Below are 18,885 nucleotides of genomic sequence, written 5' to 3' on the forward strand. Positions count from 1 at the left end.
CCTCTCCTGAGGCAGTGTATCCTGTCCACATCAGAACTGTGGGTCCACTGACCATGTCCTACCAGACTCATTCTCCACTCGCTTTGAATGTGTGTTCTCCTTGCACTCTTAAAGACAGACCTTGGAAAATTTGGTCCTTTGATCTTTGACTCTGTCATCCACCTAGTAGCACCTTCCCCTACACACACACACACACACACACACACACACACACACACATACACACATACACAGAGAGAGAGAGAGAGAGAGAGAGAGAGAGAGAGAGAGAGAGAGAGAGAGAGAGAGAGAGAGAGAGAGACAGAGACAGAGACAGAGAGACAGAGACAGAGAGAGACAGAGAGGGAGAGAGACAGAGAGAAAGACTGAGAGACAGAGAGAGAGGCTCTTTAGAAATATCTTCCTCCCCTTTGCACAGGCTACTGGATAGTCTCATAGGACTTTAGATGCTCCTACTGATGGTACTTTATGGCCATGTTGCCAGCAAGATCATAAGACATCTCCCACCCTTGCACTCTTTTCTCACCAACTCAACCCCACCGTTCTTATTAAGCCATCTTCACGTCCTTCCCACCCCTGAGCCCATCACCTCCTTTCTCTTGCAAAGGATGACACCTATTTTATGGATGAAGCAGACAACATTGATTTCCCGAGACAAATCGACCCTTTAGCCTGGCCACACCTCTACCATCCTTCTCGGTCTCTCTTTGTCTCCGTGGATAGGTGCACTTCCTGTATCAGTAAGCCAGGCCTCCTCTGGATGCCCCATTCATGCCTGCACTCATTCATAAATCAACATTTATCACGTCCCCGCAGTCTGCATTCATCTCCTGCCTACCTGGTGGTTCAGGGCCTCTCAGACTTTACTGAGCACACAGATCTCCCAGGGAGTGCGTTAAAGCATGGAATCTGGTTCCTGAGATTTGTGTTTCTAATAAGCTCCCATGTGACGCCACACTGCTGGTGGGGGATCCTAAATCTGGGGAACAGGTTTCCGTGCAGCAGTGGAATTACCTATGGATTCTCATAGCCCCTGCTGCCCGAGCTCATCCTCCATGGCACTGGTCTCCTTGGCTTTCAGACTAGTGCAGTGTCCAGCATTACAGATGGGGCTACATGCCCATGTCCAGACGCCTCTACTTGTCACGACCTTGGCTCATCTCTCCTGCATCCTTCCTTTCCATGTTTATCCCTCCTCCTTGATTTAAAAGGGAGGGGGTGAAAAAACATACTATAGCCAGGCGTGGTGGCGCACGCCTTTAATCCCAGCACTCGGGAGGCAGAGGCAGGCGGATCGCTGTGAGTTCGAGGCCAGCCTGGTCTACAAAGTGAGTCCAGGATAGCCAAGGCTACACAGAGAAACCCTGTCTCGAAAAACCAAAAAAAAAAAAAAAAGAAAAAAAGAAAAAGAAAAAACATACTGTAGAACGCAGCCATTGCTCACCACCTGTATACCTGTCTCCTGCCTGCCCAGGGCCCAGCATCATGAAGTAGTGGCCTACCTTTGCTGCCTGCCTCAGGCCCTAGAGCTGTTGCTACCAGGCTCAGTGTGCACTCTTTCAACTTACTCTCCTCTTATGGCACCCTTCAGCACTATCTTATCCAACCCCGTCCTTCCTGGCATGCCTCTGGCCCCTAGGCTTTCCAGTCTTCTTTTCTGTTGCTCCTAGGTCCTGCCTTCCACACCCAATTACATGCTGCTCAGTCTTTTCTCCCCACTCCTGGCAGCCTGGTCTTTCTCAAAGGCTCTGTTGTAAGTCTTCTTTTTACGAGACATTTTCCCCCGGCGATATTGCCCCATCTATTCACAGCTCTGTTTCTAACTGGAACCTTTACTCCAGGCTGCAGTTTCTTATACCCAAGAATCAAATGACCACTTCTACCTGGATGTCTCCCCAACACCTCCAATGGCCCAAGTCCTAAGCTAAACTCATTATGTTTGCTCCTGAATCTGTCCCTCTGCTCATATTTCCCATCTAACCTCATGAACAGTCTTTCTTATCCCATATGAGCTAAGTCACGGGTGTGGGTACCACCCTAGTTCCCTTCACCATGTCCTGCTGTTGCCACCTCACTCAAACACTGAGAACTCAGGCTGCTTCTGAGCAGAGTATCAGGCTTGCTAAAAGTGTGCCATCCTTGTCCCCAAGGAGCTGGGAGGTCTAGTGGGGAAATATGCTCTGGGCTCTGCAGGAAGACATGAGGCTGGGCGGTAGCTCGGTGGTAAAGCAGTTGGCTAGTGTGCACGAGGCCCTGCATTTGAGTCCTATCACAAGAAGGAGGGGAATGGGGAAGAGGAGGAGAAGTGGTTTGAGTGAAGTCATGGAGAGAGAAAAGGGTGGGAGGAAGGGAGGCAACGTTCATTGGCTGCCTAGAGAGGAAAAGGTTTGACTAGTACTTGTGTAGAGTGAAGACAAAAAGAGTAGAGGATTGGCCATGCCCGTTCCCCCCCAGTTGACTAAAAGGAGAATGATGGCACCTGAGATTGTGTAGGTACCTCCTTCCTGCTCCCGTCCCCACTTCCGCTCCAGATGGCCCATTCTGGAAGCAGCTGTTAGATTTCCTCAAAGCATCCCCATGCCCTGCTATATAGAGGGCCCACCAAGTCCTCCCCAGCGCCCATGAGATAAGGTCAGTACCTTTCAGCAGTGCCCTCACGGGGGTCTTTGTGGACTCACTCCCCCCATTCACATGCACCTCTCTTTTAAGGCCACATGGCCAGTGTTGTTTCTGCAGGAGAACTTTCTAACTTTCTCACAGCACTGATCTCTGCTTTCCGATCTGCCCCACCTACAGCAGGACCCCTACCTCATCCACTCTTTGGCTTCTCCAAATGGTCACTCTTCCTTCCATCTGCCAGAGTCAATAATAGCCTTTGCTCTCTTGAGTACCTTGGACTCCCCAAGGCCACATGGGCTATGGTACTTGAATAAGTATTTTTGCACTACTATTCTGAAGCTTTCCTGCCCCACAATGAATGCCATGCCTGTCACATAGAGATGTTCAGTGAATCGCTGATGAAACTCAGTGTGATGAGACCTCAGCACCCTCCCGAGAAGAGGATGCTCTGAGGCTGGAGCAGCGTAGTACTGCAGCCCCAGAAGGGCTGCGAGTAAGAGTAGACCAGAGTTCCAGCAGTGAATTCTTAACAGCACACTCGAGGCTCTTTACAGCCACCTTTTAATGAAAATGAACAGCACCCCCAATTCTATTTTCAAGTAAAAGCATAAGCCCTTGATGTGGGCACTACACCATTATGAGATAAAGCTAGATGTTTTCATAGGTCTGCCTGGACCAAGAGAAATCTCTGCTTGGTTCATTTACTCAGTATCCCTTGGAGATGTGTGGGTGCAGAGTGTGTCACTTGTGGTGAGGAGCCATGGTTATAGATGACTGCCTCTAACAGATGTGTTCTGTCTCCTTGTCCCTCCAACCTCCCCATCCCAGCATTGAGAACAGGCTGAATCTGAGGAAGAATCTGCACTGCCAGACCTTCAAGTGGTACCTGGAGACTGTCTACCCAGAACTCAGGTACACCTACCTACCGGAACCAAAGGTAGATATAAGAAGAGGCCCTTGGCTGACCCAGTCTGGGAGAGGCATGACCTAAGGCCAACTGGAGGAGAGTTTTTAAGTCTGTGAAAGACTGAACAAATCAATCAGCCCTGTTTATCCCTAAAATCAGAAGGAGAATTGCATTGAACCTAGTAGTAGCATGAGAGACTGGGCTTAGCTGATGGCAGAACTTCTCAGTTGTTAGGAGTGGTACCCTGGGTTGTGCTATGAGCATAGGACTAGTGACATAGACTCCATCCTAGAGATCCATCTGTCATGTGGCTACTGGGAGTCCATTGCTACATCATACTAGCAGTGTCCTTCTGGCCTCTGACCAGTGCCAACCTTTGTGACAGTTTCAGGGAAGATGGCCACCTGCCATCTGAAAACACACTCCTAACCCATCCAGCATTTAGCAGCACTAATGTCAAAAGGCAGAGTGGTCTCATCTGTCCCCGTGGCTTTCCCACAGGGTCCCCCCAGACTCCTCCATCCAGAAGGGCAATATCCGGCAGAGGCAGAAGTGCCTTGAGTCTCAAAAGCAGAAAAACCAGGAGACTCCACACCTCAGGCTAAGCCCCTGCACCAAGGTCAAAGGAGATGGAGCAAAGTCTCAGGTAAAGTAACTGCCTGGAGTTGTAGCACTGCATGCCATAAGGAGCTGAGGTGTCCTGATTAGCCATGATCCCTGCTCCAGCATGACACCAGGTGTCCAGAATGGAGCAGAAGGACCTATCTTACTTGACCACCGGCTTTTCTCCACTTAGTTACCAAATACACAGAGCTCCCTAAAAGATGGCTTCTAAGTGGCATCTGCCAATAGGATATGGTCTAGTATTTTAGCAGAAGATCGAATAGACTGGCAACTGTCTCCTACAGTAGACATGGGCTGGGTCAAGCAGGGAAGGTCATACATGCTAACTCTGCAAACTTGGCATACAAAGAGGAAAAGGAGTCTGCCGCTTGACTTTGAAACAAGATGCACAAATGGTGTCTCATGGCTGACTTCCAGGCAGTCATATCAGACACCATAAAACCACTGCCGTACATTGCTCTTTCCCTGGGCACTACCCTTCTGCTTCCCCTACGACTGTGGATTATTTGGGGGTGCTTTCCAAGGATGCTTCCTTTGTGCCTTGTTTTGTTTGTCAACAGAGCGTATCCTGACCAAGCCCTGTGTTTTGCCAATGTTTTCCCTTCTGAGGCTAAGCCTGCTGTTTTCAAGGTCACTGACAAATTCACCACCTGTCTCAATCTCCCTAGTACTTGACCAAGCATAGCCATCATGTGACCCCCTTCTCAACCTTGTGACTCCATAGGACCTTTGCCTTCTTGTCTCCCTGACGCCCCCTCCCCGGCATATCTGAGTTCTAGCCTAGTGCCTCTCCCCACCTTTGTGGTGTTTACTGAAGTCCTCAGTCCACTCTTCTTTTCCCTATAAATCCTTTTTTTTTTTTTTTGAGATATTACTCATGTTTCCAGCTTTGACTATCTCCTGCTTATTGATTTACAAATTCTGTGTCTTCATTCATCATTTATTCATTTAGTAGACCCTTTGTTAACTGTGAAGGTGCACACATGCCGGGCTGGGCTGCGGGAGGAAATGGGTGAGCAGCCACTGTCAGTGATACCACAGAAACACAGAGATCTGGCATCCAGGTCTTGTATGAGCATTGGGAAATTGTCCCAGAGGACTTGCAACGGGCGGTGCTATGAGACAGGAGTGAAAACAGACAAGGTCAGGAAAATGAGTGAGGGTAACCAAGGAAATACAACTGAGGCACACTGAGGCCTGGAGGGGGGCAAGTCTAAGGATAGGCTTTAGGGCAAGTGAGGACCCCCAGGTTGAATGAGAGGGAGCAGTAGATATGGAGGTTGAATAGAAGCTGGAGCTAAGTTACTATCGCTATCTTTCTGAGGAAGTTGAGTTTTGTCCTGACTAGTGAGGACCTCTCTAAGGTCCCAGGAGAGGGGTCCAGGAAGAGCAGGTTCACATGTAAAAACTCCCACCTGGACTGTTGCTCAAACACCAGGCAAACGAGTGAGACAAACTCCTCTGTGGTTTAACTCCACAGACGGCCATGGGCATCCAGGCTATTTTGCATTGCACAGACTCTCTGCACAACCTTTGCCATGGCTCTAGTTCTCACTAGTGTCTTGGGCTCCTGTTCCTCCTGTAGTAGCCCCTTGTATCCGCTGCCCACCATGCTCTGCCTAGAAAAACTCTTGTCATGCCCGACACTCGCTTACTCTTTCTTAGATCTACATTCCCAGAACCCGGCTCTGTTGACTTTTGGAGCTGGGTCCTTCTTTAAAAATGTCCCTCTTCATTGGAGACTGAAGCACCAACCAAGGGCCAGGCATGGACTGGACCTAGGCCCCCTGTACAACTGTAGCTGATGGGCAGCTTGGTTTTCATGGACCCTAGTAAGGGGAGTGGGGGGCTGTGTCTGACAACATGGACTCTGTTGCTTCCCCCAGTGGGGCTGCTTTGTCCCGCCACTGTAAAAGAGGATACACTCAGTCCTGATGTGACTTAATGTGTTAGGATGGGTTGGGAGGGGCTCCCCTTTTCTGAGACGTGGAGGGGGATGGTAAAGAGGGAGAGTGTGGGACTGAGAGGTGAGGAAGAAGAGGCTAAAATTGGGATGTAAAACGAATAAATATTTTTTTGTTGATAACCCTTTTGTTAGATTATGGCCACAGCCTCTAGGTCTTCCTCCTGCCTTGTCCCCATTCGATGACCCTTGTCCTTATTTTGTGTGTGGTCTCTAATCCATCATCTCAGATGGTGGCTCTCCAGTATTCTCCACAAATGTCCACACTCTTGGACCTGGCTCTGGCTTGAAATGACTTTGTCCCTGCTCCAAACAGGACAGAGGAGGTGGTGTGGGAGTTAGATTAGACTAGAAAGGAAAGGAAATGGAGGTGTCAATTTTACTTTCGGTGTGAGTCTGCCCAGCTCACAGTGACACAGTTTGCTCAAGTGGTACTTTGTAAAGCGCTGTGAGTAGGCGACACCTCTCTCTGTGAGCCTGAGTGTGGGTGATGCTCACGGGAATTCCATCCATCAGAATATTGTCTGGCCCCTTTCCTGGGACAGGATTAGCTTGGTCTATTCCCAGCGGAGCTGAGCTTTTCTGGAACTTTCCAACTTTGGTTGCATAAGGAGGTGGGAGGGAAGGCCACTAACTCTCCAGGCCTCAAAGAGGGCTCTTTAATACCTGCTTCTAGGAGAGATAGCAGAACGCTGTTTACTGGAGAAGAATGGCCCATGCCAGCCGCCCTTTCAGCTGACATTCCTCGAACAGGAGAGATATAAACAATGGGTATACGGGGCGCTCTCCTTGGGACAGTGGTAGGCTACAGCTCTGCTTTGCTTTGAGATAATGGTGACTCTGATGCTAGATCCCTGGGGGATATAAAAAGGTTTAGTTAACCTCAGTAAACCGGATCATAGCATCTTGGGTACCACATTACCTGCTAGGGAAACAAGGTGGTCTCACTCAGAGTTAGGGATAGCCCCATTCTTCAAGGGCACACAGCCTAGCACCAGGACTGGCTTCCACTTTTAGGTACTCAGAAAGAAATCCACATAACCATTTCAGTCAACATAATCTCCGTGAGATGAACACATGTGCATGTGCGTGTGTGTGTGTGTGTGTGTGTGTGTGTGTGTGTGTGTGTGTGTGTGTTATATCTTTGTAGGACTGGCTTGGGATCTTTTTTCTTCTTATCTATTCTCTCCTCATTTCTCATAAACCTCCATTGTTGTCATCCTTCCTCTCAACCCTTTCCCACAATCATTAGGCACTAGCAGGGTCCTTTCTGCTTAACACGGCTCTGCCCCTTCCTGCCTACATCTTTGCTACCTGTCCTGACTCTTGCTCCATCCTGAAGGTGAAGTAGATCTTACTTTTAGCCCTACCCCCTTCACAGCCGATGCCACCAAGGCTCCCAGAGAGTAAACTACTATCATACACTAGTGGTATTTCCCACACCAGCTCTTTCCAGAAGTTCTCTGGTGTTTGTTGCATCCAAGTCCCGTTTCCAGACCTTTATTAGAGGTTTTAGTCACAGGACAGGACACCTGTCTGTCACGTGCCTCTTCAAGGTTATAAATATTAAAACCGTTAACCAGCTCCATCTTGACAGAAAGAGGCTTGGTGGCAGGTGGGGGGTTGGAGGAGGATCTTCATTACAGCCAGTTTCCAGTGACAAATCCAAACACCAAATTCATGCCTCTGTAAGAGGGTCTGGAGTCAGTAGAAAACAGTGCCTTCCCTAAGATTTGTGGGGGTCTGGTTAAGAATGTGAATGGAGGGGGTGGGGTATCTGCTCCACCAATACTGCATCAAACTCCAGGGACACATGCTGTACTGCATCCCCACTTTTGCCTGGCTGCTGTTTCTTCCCAATTCTGCCTCAGTCCTACATGGAGATGCTACGCTTTCATGCTCAAGTAGAAGCACTTCCCTCTGAAGGCCTGCATGTGTGTAGCAGAGACACAGCCTACCCCCAGAGGACAAACCCAGGCATGGGAGCAGCACAGATCCTGAGATCAGGTTGGGGCCGTTAGGTGGGTCTTCTAGGGCCCTGGATTATGGAGAGTGGCACAAGGAGGTCCAAGTTCTGCCTCTAGCTGACATTCACTCACCAGGTAGGTAAGACCCAGGCAATGAGATGGCCGCCTGCCTGCAACCACACTCCTTTGACTTAGTTGGGTTTGATTTTGTTGGCAAAGCTTGGGATCAAAGCCCAGAGCCTACATAAGCACTCTCCAGCCAGGCTCCATGCTGGGCATGGAGACTCTTTAATCCTGTAGTTCTAACCATTGCTCTACCTCCACACCAGCCCATCCACCTACCTCCCACATCCTGCCTCACCATCCTTCTTGCTGGCTCGTCATCCTTTGGAGCAAAATGCTGAATTCATGTGTTTCAAAGAAGCTGGCAAACTGATGCCCTGGAGTAATGCGAGAGGCATACATCATGTGTTCAAAAAACCTTTGAAGCCCAAGAAGTCTCTGGACTAATGCATTTCCTCTTAACTTCACTGAATTCCCTGGGAAAATATCCATGAAAGGTAGAAAGCAGGCAGATTCTCCACTCCAGTTTCTATTCCAACTGAAATGAGGGAAACCCAAGGTGGTTTGTAGCACGTTCTTCCCCTGCCCAGCCAGGGTTCAGGCTCCTGATTTGCAGAGCAGAAGGCAGCAGCTGGGAACCCCAAGGGTGGATGTGATTGAAAGTGCTCTGCAGATCAGCAGGCACACGGACACCTCCAGGGGAGAGGTCTCAAGTCTGCAGTGGAACAAGCTGCCAGGCAATCGCCTCCCACCCCATCTTCCTCAGAGTTCCTCATCACAGCCTGGGAATGGCCCCGCAAAAGCATCATGCCAGCCTGTCTCTGGGACAGTTTCCAAAGGAAAGTCTAAAGGGACATCTCTCTTTTATTCTCTTGCCTCGCACTGAGTCTCTGGTATCCCCACTGGAAACAGTAACCAAGCCTTTGCTAAGGCAACATTCTGAATATGCATGTATTAACCCTATATTTTATGTAGTGACACTCTTTATTAGAGCAAACCCCTTTGGGGGTCAAAAGACTCTTTACGACAGGAGTCTCCTAAGACCATCCTCCATAACAGAGATTTATATTATGATTTATAACAGTAGCAAAATTATACTTCCGGGGTAGCATTAAAAATAACTTTATGGTTGGGGGTCACCACATTATGAGGAACTGTATTAAAGGGTCACACACTGCACTGAGACAGTTGAGAACCACTGGACCAGAGGGACTAGTAGTCTCTTCATATCATATCTGAGGTCACAGAAGTAATTCACCAAGCGTCTACAAAGCTTTTAAGCTAGTGAGCAGGTATCCCAACCATAGTAGGCATCCAGGAGCCCAACCCTGTGATACTACAAAATAAAGTGGGTGCAGATCTCTAATCCTACAGAGAAGTTATTCTAACAAAGTAGCTGAAGACAACGTGGAAGTAAGAGGGATGGTGGGACTACGCTATGTCACCCTGCTGCCTCTGGGCTGAGAACTCTCTCCAGGGTGGTGCTGAGGCCTGTGCCTATGCAACAAAGGAAGAGAGATCACCCAGTATGGCCCACCGGCCATTTGTACTTAGGTAGCACCAAAGCTGGCCACTATGGCCAATCCTTTGGGGGAATCTTTGTACTGAATTAGAGGTTTTGTTGGACCCAGCTTATTTACCGTTCAAGGGCACAATTCCTGGGCTAATGGGTTTTCCTGTGTGGCCGCCCAGGTTAGAGGACAGCTGTTGGCAATATTACTTTCTCCTTGGGTCCTGTCCTGTCGGAAGAGAGGAGAGCTCATATGCACAGTGAGCCCACAGCTGCTCCTGACCCTGTTGAGAGTTAACCATCAAAGTCTTTGATCATCATTTTCAGGAAACTGTACCCGAGTAAACCGACTGTGAACATGAAGTGGCCTGACCCAGCCAGGCTTTTGAACGGCTCTAACTTCAGGGAAACCAGCAATAGCGCTTTGCTGTTCCCTCAGTTGTTTAATATTCACTTCCCAGAAGACGGTTAGAAACAGGGAACTCGGCATCATCAGTAAATGACACTAGCTCCTGCTTACTAACAGCACAAGCACCTCACTTTCCTTCAAGGGCTTGCCTGTCCTGTCTCACCCCCACGTTCCTTCACATGAGGACACATCCCTCATGGAGCAAGTACACTGAGCCAGGGCCAGGCTCTAGGGCAGTGCTCACCAGGCATGATCTTGTTTCCTCCTGAAAACAGCCCCTCAGATGGGCATGTCCTGCTATCACCCTCCCCTATTTGACAGATTGGATGAGCTAGGCACAGGGACATTAACCAGAGTCTCTCCTCAGCCCTGTCCCACAGGGGAAGTCCCACTCATATCAGTCTCCAGAAAGGTCTCTGGGTTAACTTCCCTGTAGGTGGAGAGGGACGGCCATTATGGGGAGCGTTTTCACAAGACTCTAAATGGAGCCATCACTTGAGGGTCCTACAGTCCTTTGGAGGACAGACCTGGCTGAGTGACCCAGTACCCCTGACTGCCACCTTTTCGTTTGCTTGGAACTAAACTCAGAGTCTTGCTTGCTAGGCAAACACTCTGCCACTTAATTGAACCTCCAGCCCTTCCCTCACCGACTGCGTCCTTAGGGATCATTTCTGACTCTGGATTCATTTACTGAGCCTGTTCATCACCAGTTCCTCTGGGGAATATGAGGGACATGAAATGTGATATGGACACTTCACTTTAGTGCCCCCACCCACCTCTTCCTGACCCCTGATTCCCATCTCACCTGCTTTTTTGCATATATGGCCAGAGATTAGCCCTCTTCCAGGAGATGAAATATCAGGAAAGCCCCAGAAAATGTACTTGTGTAAGGAATGTGTGCATGTGTGTGTGTGTGTGTGTGTGTGTGTGTGTGCGTGCGTGCACACATTCACATGCATACATGCATAAGAGCACCAACAACCACTCTTAACCACAGACCCATGCCTCTAGCCTCTTACTATAAGGACTTTTTTGGTGGCTGCCTGTTCACATGTCCCTCTTGCGGACCCCTGGAGGGGTGTTCTGAGACACTGGCCCAGGTATGCTGTGGTGTAGCTATGTGAACCCTTCTCAAGGAGTATTTCTGAATGTGGAGCCTCAGATGTCAAAAGAACCTATTCTTGCCACTCATAGGCCCTTAGGGTGTTAAAAACCAAAGACTGGCAAGATGTGTTTTTAAAACTGTGGTGTGTTGTAAGTTGCTCTGTTTAATCCCTTAGCGCTTTTAACACAGTTTAGTACCATGTATCCTGATGATCAAAAATAATGACAACATTTATTTTTGAAACGTTAATTTGTGCCTCCCTGTTGGCTACAGAACAATAACCCATTTTGCCCCATCACTGACTTATGCTTTATTTTCAGGGGAGCATAAAACTCTAATAGACTTTAGGCCAATGGTCCTATGGTCCCACAAATGGCTCCTTGGACCCAGCCCTTGGGTCTTTCTCCATCCCACAGGAGAAATATTCTCAGTCCAATGTACATGTTACCATTCTAGATCACAGTCCCAATGCCTAGGGCCCCGGAGCCACCTGCCCAATGCCCCAGGCCAGTCTCAAGACCTTTGTGCACTTCATGCCTGGCTTTGGCCTCTCAAGTGACACACTAATACATCTAGAGCCAAAGGGGGCCATTTAGGGAATGCCTGTGACCACATATACAGGTTGGAGGTAGGAAAGGTAATGGAGCAGACAGCCTAGAAGCCAACACTGCACATGCTCCAGGGCCTGATGGGGCATGCGTAAAGCAAGGTCCTGTACTCAGACTCTTGTCTCAACTGCCATCAAATGTTAGGGATGGCATGACCTGAGGCCTGAAGAAGATAACCCAGAAGGCATAGATAGTTATCATCCCTAATGCACTATGGGGGTTGAAACAAGAGTGTGAATACAGGCGAAACACTCCAGGGACACTTGGCCCTATAGCTGGAGGTTGTCTGCTCTCCATCAGCATGGGCCAAGAAAGGAGCTCCATGAGTGGCCTGGTTCAAAGATGGAAGGCTACTTCATGTACAGGGATTTAGTGGAGAAAAGATACAGCCCTTGGCAGAGTCCCCTCTGGAACCTCCCTTGGAGACTCTAACTGTGAATCATCTCCGCTGCCTAGTAGAAAAGGAAAAGGGCAGTGAGCACCTCTTTCACAAACTGAGAGACAACCTCTTTGTCTCGTGGCAGCAATTACACCTGCACTTGCAGTCTCCCCTCCCAACTTGAGAACTAGAGACTAGTTGGCCTTGTTGATGCCAATCTGGCACCTTGGTGTCTTGTAAGGACCTCATAGAATGCCCTGTCTCCTACCATCAAAACTCAGTTTGCTGACCTACTTCCTCCTCTTCGCCCCCTGCAGGAGTTGAGGGGCCGAAGCCTTTGCTAAGGTGCCTCTTAGGCTGTGAACACTCTCCTAAGTAATGTCAATGCACTGACTTGGAATCCTTTCAAAGAAGGGGCATTCTAAAGACAGCTGGGCCAGAGGGAAGCTGGTTACGTAGCTGTTTGTTTGGAGTATTAAATGTCAGGAACCGGCTCCCATAGAGACATTGTTTCCAAGCAGGTGCTGGAGACTACAAAGCACAGCTAGAGTGTTGTTCAGGTTACTGGCCAGAGTCAGAACTACTCCCCAACTTCCAGCATCCTCCCACATGCTTGTGGCCCAGGACCTGACATGGGTGTGGGGACAGAGACTTCATCACGGTGTGGGCTCCTAACCTTTTTCCTTTGAGTGGCTTTCTACCAAGTGACCTTGATGATTATTACTTTCTGGGACCCATGGAACTCCTTATCCAGCTGTATGGGTCATCACACAGAGAAGCATAGTGTGGTACCCCACAGATGGTGGCTGTCCCACTCCTAAGTGAATCTTCCTGGTCTCCTCAGGTGTGGGCCTTCACATACACCCAGCAGATCATCCAGGAAGAGCTGTGCCTGTCTGTTGTCACCCTGTTCCCTGGTGCCCCGGTGGCTCTTGTCCTGTGCAAAAATGGGGATGAAAGGCAGGTGAGTGCTTGGCAGGCCCGGAGGTAGGGGTAGGATTGGGAGTGGCCAGTTTCCATAATGTAACTGGGTGGGCATAACTCTTCTCTAGGCAGGAGAGGAGAGATGAAAGACGAAGGGTGAGGAACCCTATTAGACAGGGCCAAGTATAGGACTTGCTCAATGGTGTCAGTAGTGATGGCTACGTCGGTCCCACTGATCAGTCAATGTCTGAAATCCTGGAGACTTTAGGTAATCTCACCAGGCCCACTCAACTTGTATGATCTGGCCACCACTCCAGCACCTACCTGTAAACCCAGACAAGGGCTTTGTCAGTCGTGTCCTGGACGCACACTGTTCCTCTAGCAGCATGTACTAGGGATGTGCTCCGTTTCCTGCCCAGACAGACATGAGAGACTGAGCTTCAAGAATGTATCCTGAGGAGGAGTGTGGCACGTGGTGGATCACTGTATCCACCTGAAGTTTCCCCTTCCCTTTCCCCAAGGGAGGTTTGGTATAACCAGAAGGAACCGTGGGAGCAAGCATTTGATGATCTCTATGAAGTACAGAGCTCAGCATCTAGTCAGCGGACGTGCCCATCGCTCTATACTTACCACATGTGAGGAGTCAAGGGGGCACTGCTGGAAAGAGAAAACCAACTCTGACAAGTTGTGTTCTGGCCTACACACACACACACACACACACACACACACACACACACACACACCACAACACAAGCATACACACATACATATACAAATAAATAAATACCAACTTAAAATGTAATAAAAATATAAACCCCTAGTGCGTGTCAGAACGATTTTGGCACTTTTCTTCCTTTGTACGACTGTGAAATCACATCTCTGGCTTACCGCATGTGGTGTCACCTCTTCTGGTGACATCTGTGTGGTTTATATTATCCAAAGGACCCATAGACTTAGCCATCAAAATGAGTTCATTCTCTCTCCCCTCTATCTTCTCAGCAATGGACTAAGACTGGTGCCCGCATCGAGCACTTAGGGTCCCACCTCTGCCTGGACACAGACATGTTCGGTGACAGCACTGAGGATGGCAAGGAGGTCGTTGTCAACCCTTGTGAGTCATCACTCATGAGCCAACACTGGGACATTGTGAGCTCATGAAGACCCTGGGCAAATCCAGCTGTGGGCCAGGGGTGATGCTTCCCTGGACCAAACCAAACTGGAACCCAGGCTGTGAACAGCTGTGACTGCACCAGATGCCCTCAACTGGAGGTAGAACAAAGGCCCCCAGGACAGGAGCGACTGTCTCAGGGAAGATGGAGGAAAAGGTCGCAACCCAGCAGGGCTCAGCAACACCCACTCATGTGTGCAATATTATGAGGGTCCAGTCCTGGCAGGTTTTCTGATTGGGACCTGGAGACGAAGATCAGACAGGAAGTGTTTGCTGTACCCTTTCTTACAAAACAAGGCACCTTCTGGAGGCCAGAAAAGAAAGCTGTCCTTGTCACTGTACCAGGACTCATGGAGCAAGGCAGAATGGAGATGGTTTTCAGAACAAATAAAGTTAACACTGGAAGTCGTCCCTCAGTGCCTCACGCTGCTTCTTGAGCTAGCTCAGCACCTAAACTGAGCTCCCCATGGAAGGGGGTGGGGCATCTTGTGTAGAATGGATGAAGAAGACAGGAAGATGAGCACCTGGTCCACCTTGTCCTAAGTTACCACCAACCAGTTAAGCGATCTTTAAGAGATGCCTCAGGAGGCTGGCAAGATGGCTGAGGGGGTAAAGGTGCTTGCCACTAAACTTGATGAATTTGAGCTCTCAAGCCCACATGGTGAATGGAGAGAACTGACTCTTGTTGTCCTCTGACCTACACACACACACACACACACACACACACACACACACACACACACACTCACACTCACACACAGTTATGCAGGCACACACACAAAACAAATGTTATGATTTTTTAAGACACTTAAGAGCTGGGAAGATGGGCACATTTTGCAAAGTGCTTGCCTCACAAACGTGAGTTTGAACCTCAAAACCTATGTAAGAACAGATGGGTATGGCATATTCTTATGATCCCAGAACTAGAGAGGCAGACTTGGGTGAACCCCTGGGGCTTGTCAGCCAGCCAGCCTGGTCTACTTGTCAAATTCCAGGCCAGTGAGAGACCCTGTCTCAAAACAAACAAATAAACAGCCCATGATGGACAGTACTGAGGAAAAACATCCAAGATTGACTTTTAACTTGAGCGCACATGCACACGTGTGAGCGTGCAGACACACACACACACACACACACACACACACACACACACACACGCACATGTTATACACATACATACATATGAGACACTTGACTTTTTTTTTCAGCCTACCACCTCCAATTAAGTCACATGATGGGGCCAGATGAGTGCTGGTGACTCTAGAAGGCTTCCTGTGCAGATCTTGATTCTGTAGATCTCACACAGAGTTCAGTCTCCTTGGCTAATCCTGATATCTCTGCTAGTCTGTCCATAAAGAGCCTTGTGCCCTATACCCTTAGTATACGAATGCTCTACTGTAGTAAAACCCATTCACTAGTGTCTTCTGGGATTGGTTAGGGTAGCTATTCATTCTTAGTAACTAGATCTTAAGAGAAAAGACAAGCCATATTATGTAAAGGTTTCTAAGAGATGCCCACCTGTAAGCTGTTAGTAACTGTTAGCTATAGCTGCATAACAAATGGCCCCAACTGGACCCTCTCCTTCTGGAGTCCTATTAGGCTCCGACAGAGATTCTAACAGGAGCTGCTGCCAGGCTCATGGTCTTCCACAGTGCTCAGTGGTGGGGTTTGGCCCTGGTTCCTTCAGTTTGTCCTATGTGGCCCTCTCTCTCCAATATAGCAGATCACTTCACAGCGAACAGCGGCTGGGGTGGGGGGAGGGGAGGGAGTGGGAAAACAGCGGAAATGGGAATCTTGTCCCTTTGCAACCAAATCACTCAACCCTCCTCCCATCATTGTTCCATGTTCTACTCAGCAGAAGCGGCCAGCCGGCAGTAGGCGGCAGGCACAGCCCCCGCCCAAGGGGAGGCCAATCAGGAAAGTGAAGGACAAGAGGTGATCAAATCCACCTACCCTGATGATTGGTGGATCCTAAGGCAGCATCCATTCCCTCCTATCCAGGAAACCCTTTGGTAATGGGGGGCGGGGTATCAAGCTTCTTATACAATTTGCCATGCAGACTGCAGTAGCTCTGGAAACTTGAGAGAGTTGACATACCCAGACCTGGTATCTCTTCTCCTGGTTTTATTTGTACATGTGGTCATATCACCTCCCCTAGTTAGGACTAGGCTCTCTTCTGAGTTGAAGAAGAGCTGGGTGTAGAAACGGAGCTGTCCATCAACAGAAGACATGCTGAGGCGCTCCTTAAGCTATGTGCCCACAAAGCATAAAACAGATTTGCAGAGAGGAAAGGCAGAAAGGATGGTCCCCAGTATTCAGAGGAGATCCCTAAGTAAATGGAGCAGTCACTGTACTAGGATAACCAGAGGAGCCCCGAGTTTTCTTTGCCTACCTGCCACCTCTGTCTCTGTGACTATCTTTGAGTTCTCTGGTGCCAGCAAAAGTGTTTCTTGCTCTGCTTTATCCACAGCACTGGGATGGATACACCAAATAGATACTCAGTAGTAGACATTTTTATAAGTCGGTAGTTGACAAACCATCCCCCGTTCATGATAGAGTGAGTTTCAGTATGTATGACTACTGCCGTACAACTGCAGAGTGCTGGTGGGCTTGCTTCTCTCTCATAGGGCACTTGGGGAGAGGAACGCTAGTGGTGCTCACTTACTTACACCCCAGTGCCACTTATCTTCTTTGCTCATGGCAGAAAAAAAAAACTACTAGCACTTAACTTCCTACTGACATTTCTCTTACCAGTAAAACAATCTGGAAGCAACAATGAGGCATCACGTTTGGCCGGTGGGGAAAGTAACCTGCTAATGGAATACAGGTGGCTCTGGTGTGAACTGCCTGCTGGGTATGTTCCTTAAGGCCTCCTTAGTGACAAATGGAGACTATCCATTGCAAATGCAGGCAGGAACCGCTCCAACTCTGTGGGGTAGCTAAAGCGCTCACTCTTCACTCTTCTCAGACTGATGCACAGAAAGAGGGGGGTGGGGCAGAGAGAGAGAGAGAGAGAGAGAGAGAGAGAGAGAGAGAGAGAGAGAGAGAGAGAGAGAGAGAGAGAGAGAGTGAGTGAGTTGTGATTTAAAAGTAATCAGGGCAGCAATGGTGAATGCCCATACATTCAAAATAAGGCTGACATCTCAGGGATGGCCACGGCCTACACATGCAAAGCAGAGTGGGTTTGGCCAGGCACATGTGTGGCTGTTATCACTCTAGCAGCCTGAAGTAGCTCACTTAGTAGGCAGTCTGGAGCTATGACTGAAAGTTTGTCGAATGACATCATCCCATGAGAACAGGGAAGCTCTCTCGGAGATCTTGATGCTTGGAAAAATCCCCTCCCTGGAGCAGACTGAGCACACTGTCAGGTGAGGAGGCAGCAGGAGAGCCCATCCCTCATGGCCACTTCTCATGGGCTTCTTTCGGAGTTTATTACTGGATATACATATCAAACAAAAATATATAGGTGTATGTTATATGTGCTGAGTATATATAACCCTGGCCTTCCATAGCTACAAGCTCTGCATCTGGGGACCCAATCAACTGCAGACTGAAACCACATAGGTAAATGCATCTGTAGTGAGCATGTATGGTTTTCCCCTCTTTCATTACTCCCTGAACTATATAGTGTAAAAACCACATTTATATACCCTTTATAATATACTAGACCTCTTAACTAACACAAAAGCTGGCTTAAAGTATACAAGAGAATGTGCTAAAGTGAAATGCAAATAAGGAGTAGGGGAAATGGCACGGCAGGTAAGTATGTTTGCTGTGCATGCTTGAGGGACTGAGTTCAAATCCCCAGCACCACGTTAAAACAAAAACAAAAAACAAAACAAAACAAAACCAGTGGTCACATTCAACTGTAACCCTAGCACTGTTGGGTAGAAAGAGATCTTTCTGCCTATCAACACAGTTCTCAAGAGAATACGGCAAAGTGATAGAGCAAGACACTCAGGGCCCTTCTCTGGCCTTTGCACAGCAATGGGTGCAAAATCCTTCACGTACATGTGCACACACACACACACACACACACACACACACACACACACACACGAAATATATGTAAACATGGTACCATATTTTATGAGTAACTTTAGCATCCACGGAGTAAGTGTCCAAGAGGAAGAGGAACACACCACCTGGTGAGAGACAGCTATGCATTCTCATGAACTGAGCAAACAGAGAAGCAAAGGATACACACACTACGGTGTTTCATGTAGAATTGGGAGCCGAGTCATGTTGAGTGGATGGGGAGAAATGGGAGGGTTTTTTTTTTTTTTGTAACACTGAGCTCTGTGTGGATGGTGGAGCCTGGTGCTACTCTGAATCTGAAATTTCCTTTCCTGGCAGTTTGCATCCCTCTGTGCTTTACAGTTTCCCCCTGTGAGCTCATCTGCAGTGAGAGTTTTTCCTCTGGGCATCCTAGACACTCTGCATATAGAGGCACACCTCATGGGGGAGATTTAAGCTCGCCTCTCTAGGTCCTCATTGGACTGCTTTGATTGCAAGCCAACGTATGAACTGATTTTTCTCTTAATGGTTTTCACACCGAGAAATGAGAATCTGGACCCCAGCTCTCTGCTTGGCACAATCTTAGATTTTGATCACTTATAGATTGCTTTTTTTTTTTTTT

At 48.6% G+C, this 18,885-nt stretch overlaps 1 protein-coding gene across 4 annotated transcripts in view; it reads left to right on the forward strand.

Annotated features, from left to right (window-relative positions):
• Positions 1–14,886, forward strand: part of Galnt14 (polypeptide N-acetylgalactosaminyltransferase 14) — a 311,256-nt gene extending 296,370 nt beyond the window's left edge. Inside the window, exons 12-15 of one of the 4 annotated variants that reach the window (XM_051169112.1) lie at positions 3,448–3,531; positions 4,028–4,172; positions 12,999–13,118; positions 14,078–14,885. In XM_051169112.1, coding sequence (XP_051025069.1) covers positions 3,448–3,531; positions 4,028–4,172; positions 12,999–13,118; positions 14,078–14,236 — 508 coding nt within the window. In that variant the 3' untranslated portion in view covers positions 14,237–14,885. Of the gene's footprint in view, positions 1–3,447; positions 3,532–4,027; positions 4,173–12,998; positions 13,119–14,077 lie in introns of all 4 variants that reach the window. The other 3 variants (XM_051168958.1, XM_051169036.1, XM_051169180.1) reach the window with 3 other exon arrangements.
• The last annotated feature ends 3,999 nt before the right edge of the window (positions 14,887–18,885 follow it).

This window comes from Acomys russatus, chromosome 1, assembly GCF_903995435.1.
Source record: "Acomys russatus chromosome 1, mAcoRus1.1, whole genome shotgun sequence".
In the NCBI taxonomy this organism is placed as follows: domain Eukaryota; kingdom Metazoa; phylum Chordata; class Mammalia; order Rodentia; family Muridae; genus Acomys; species Acomys russatus.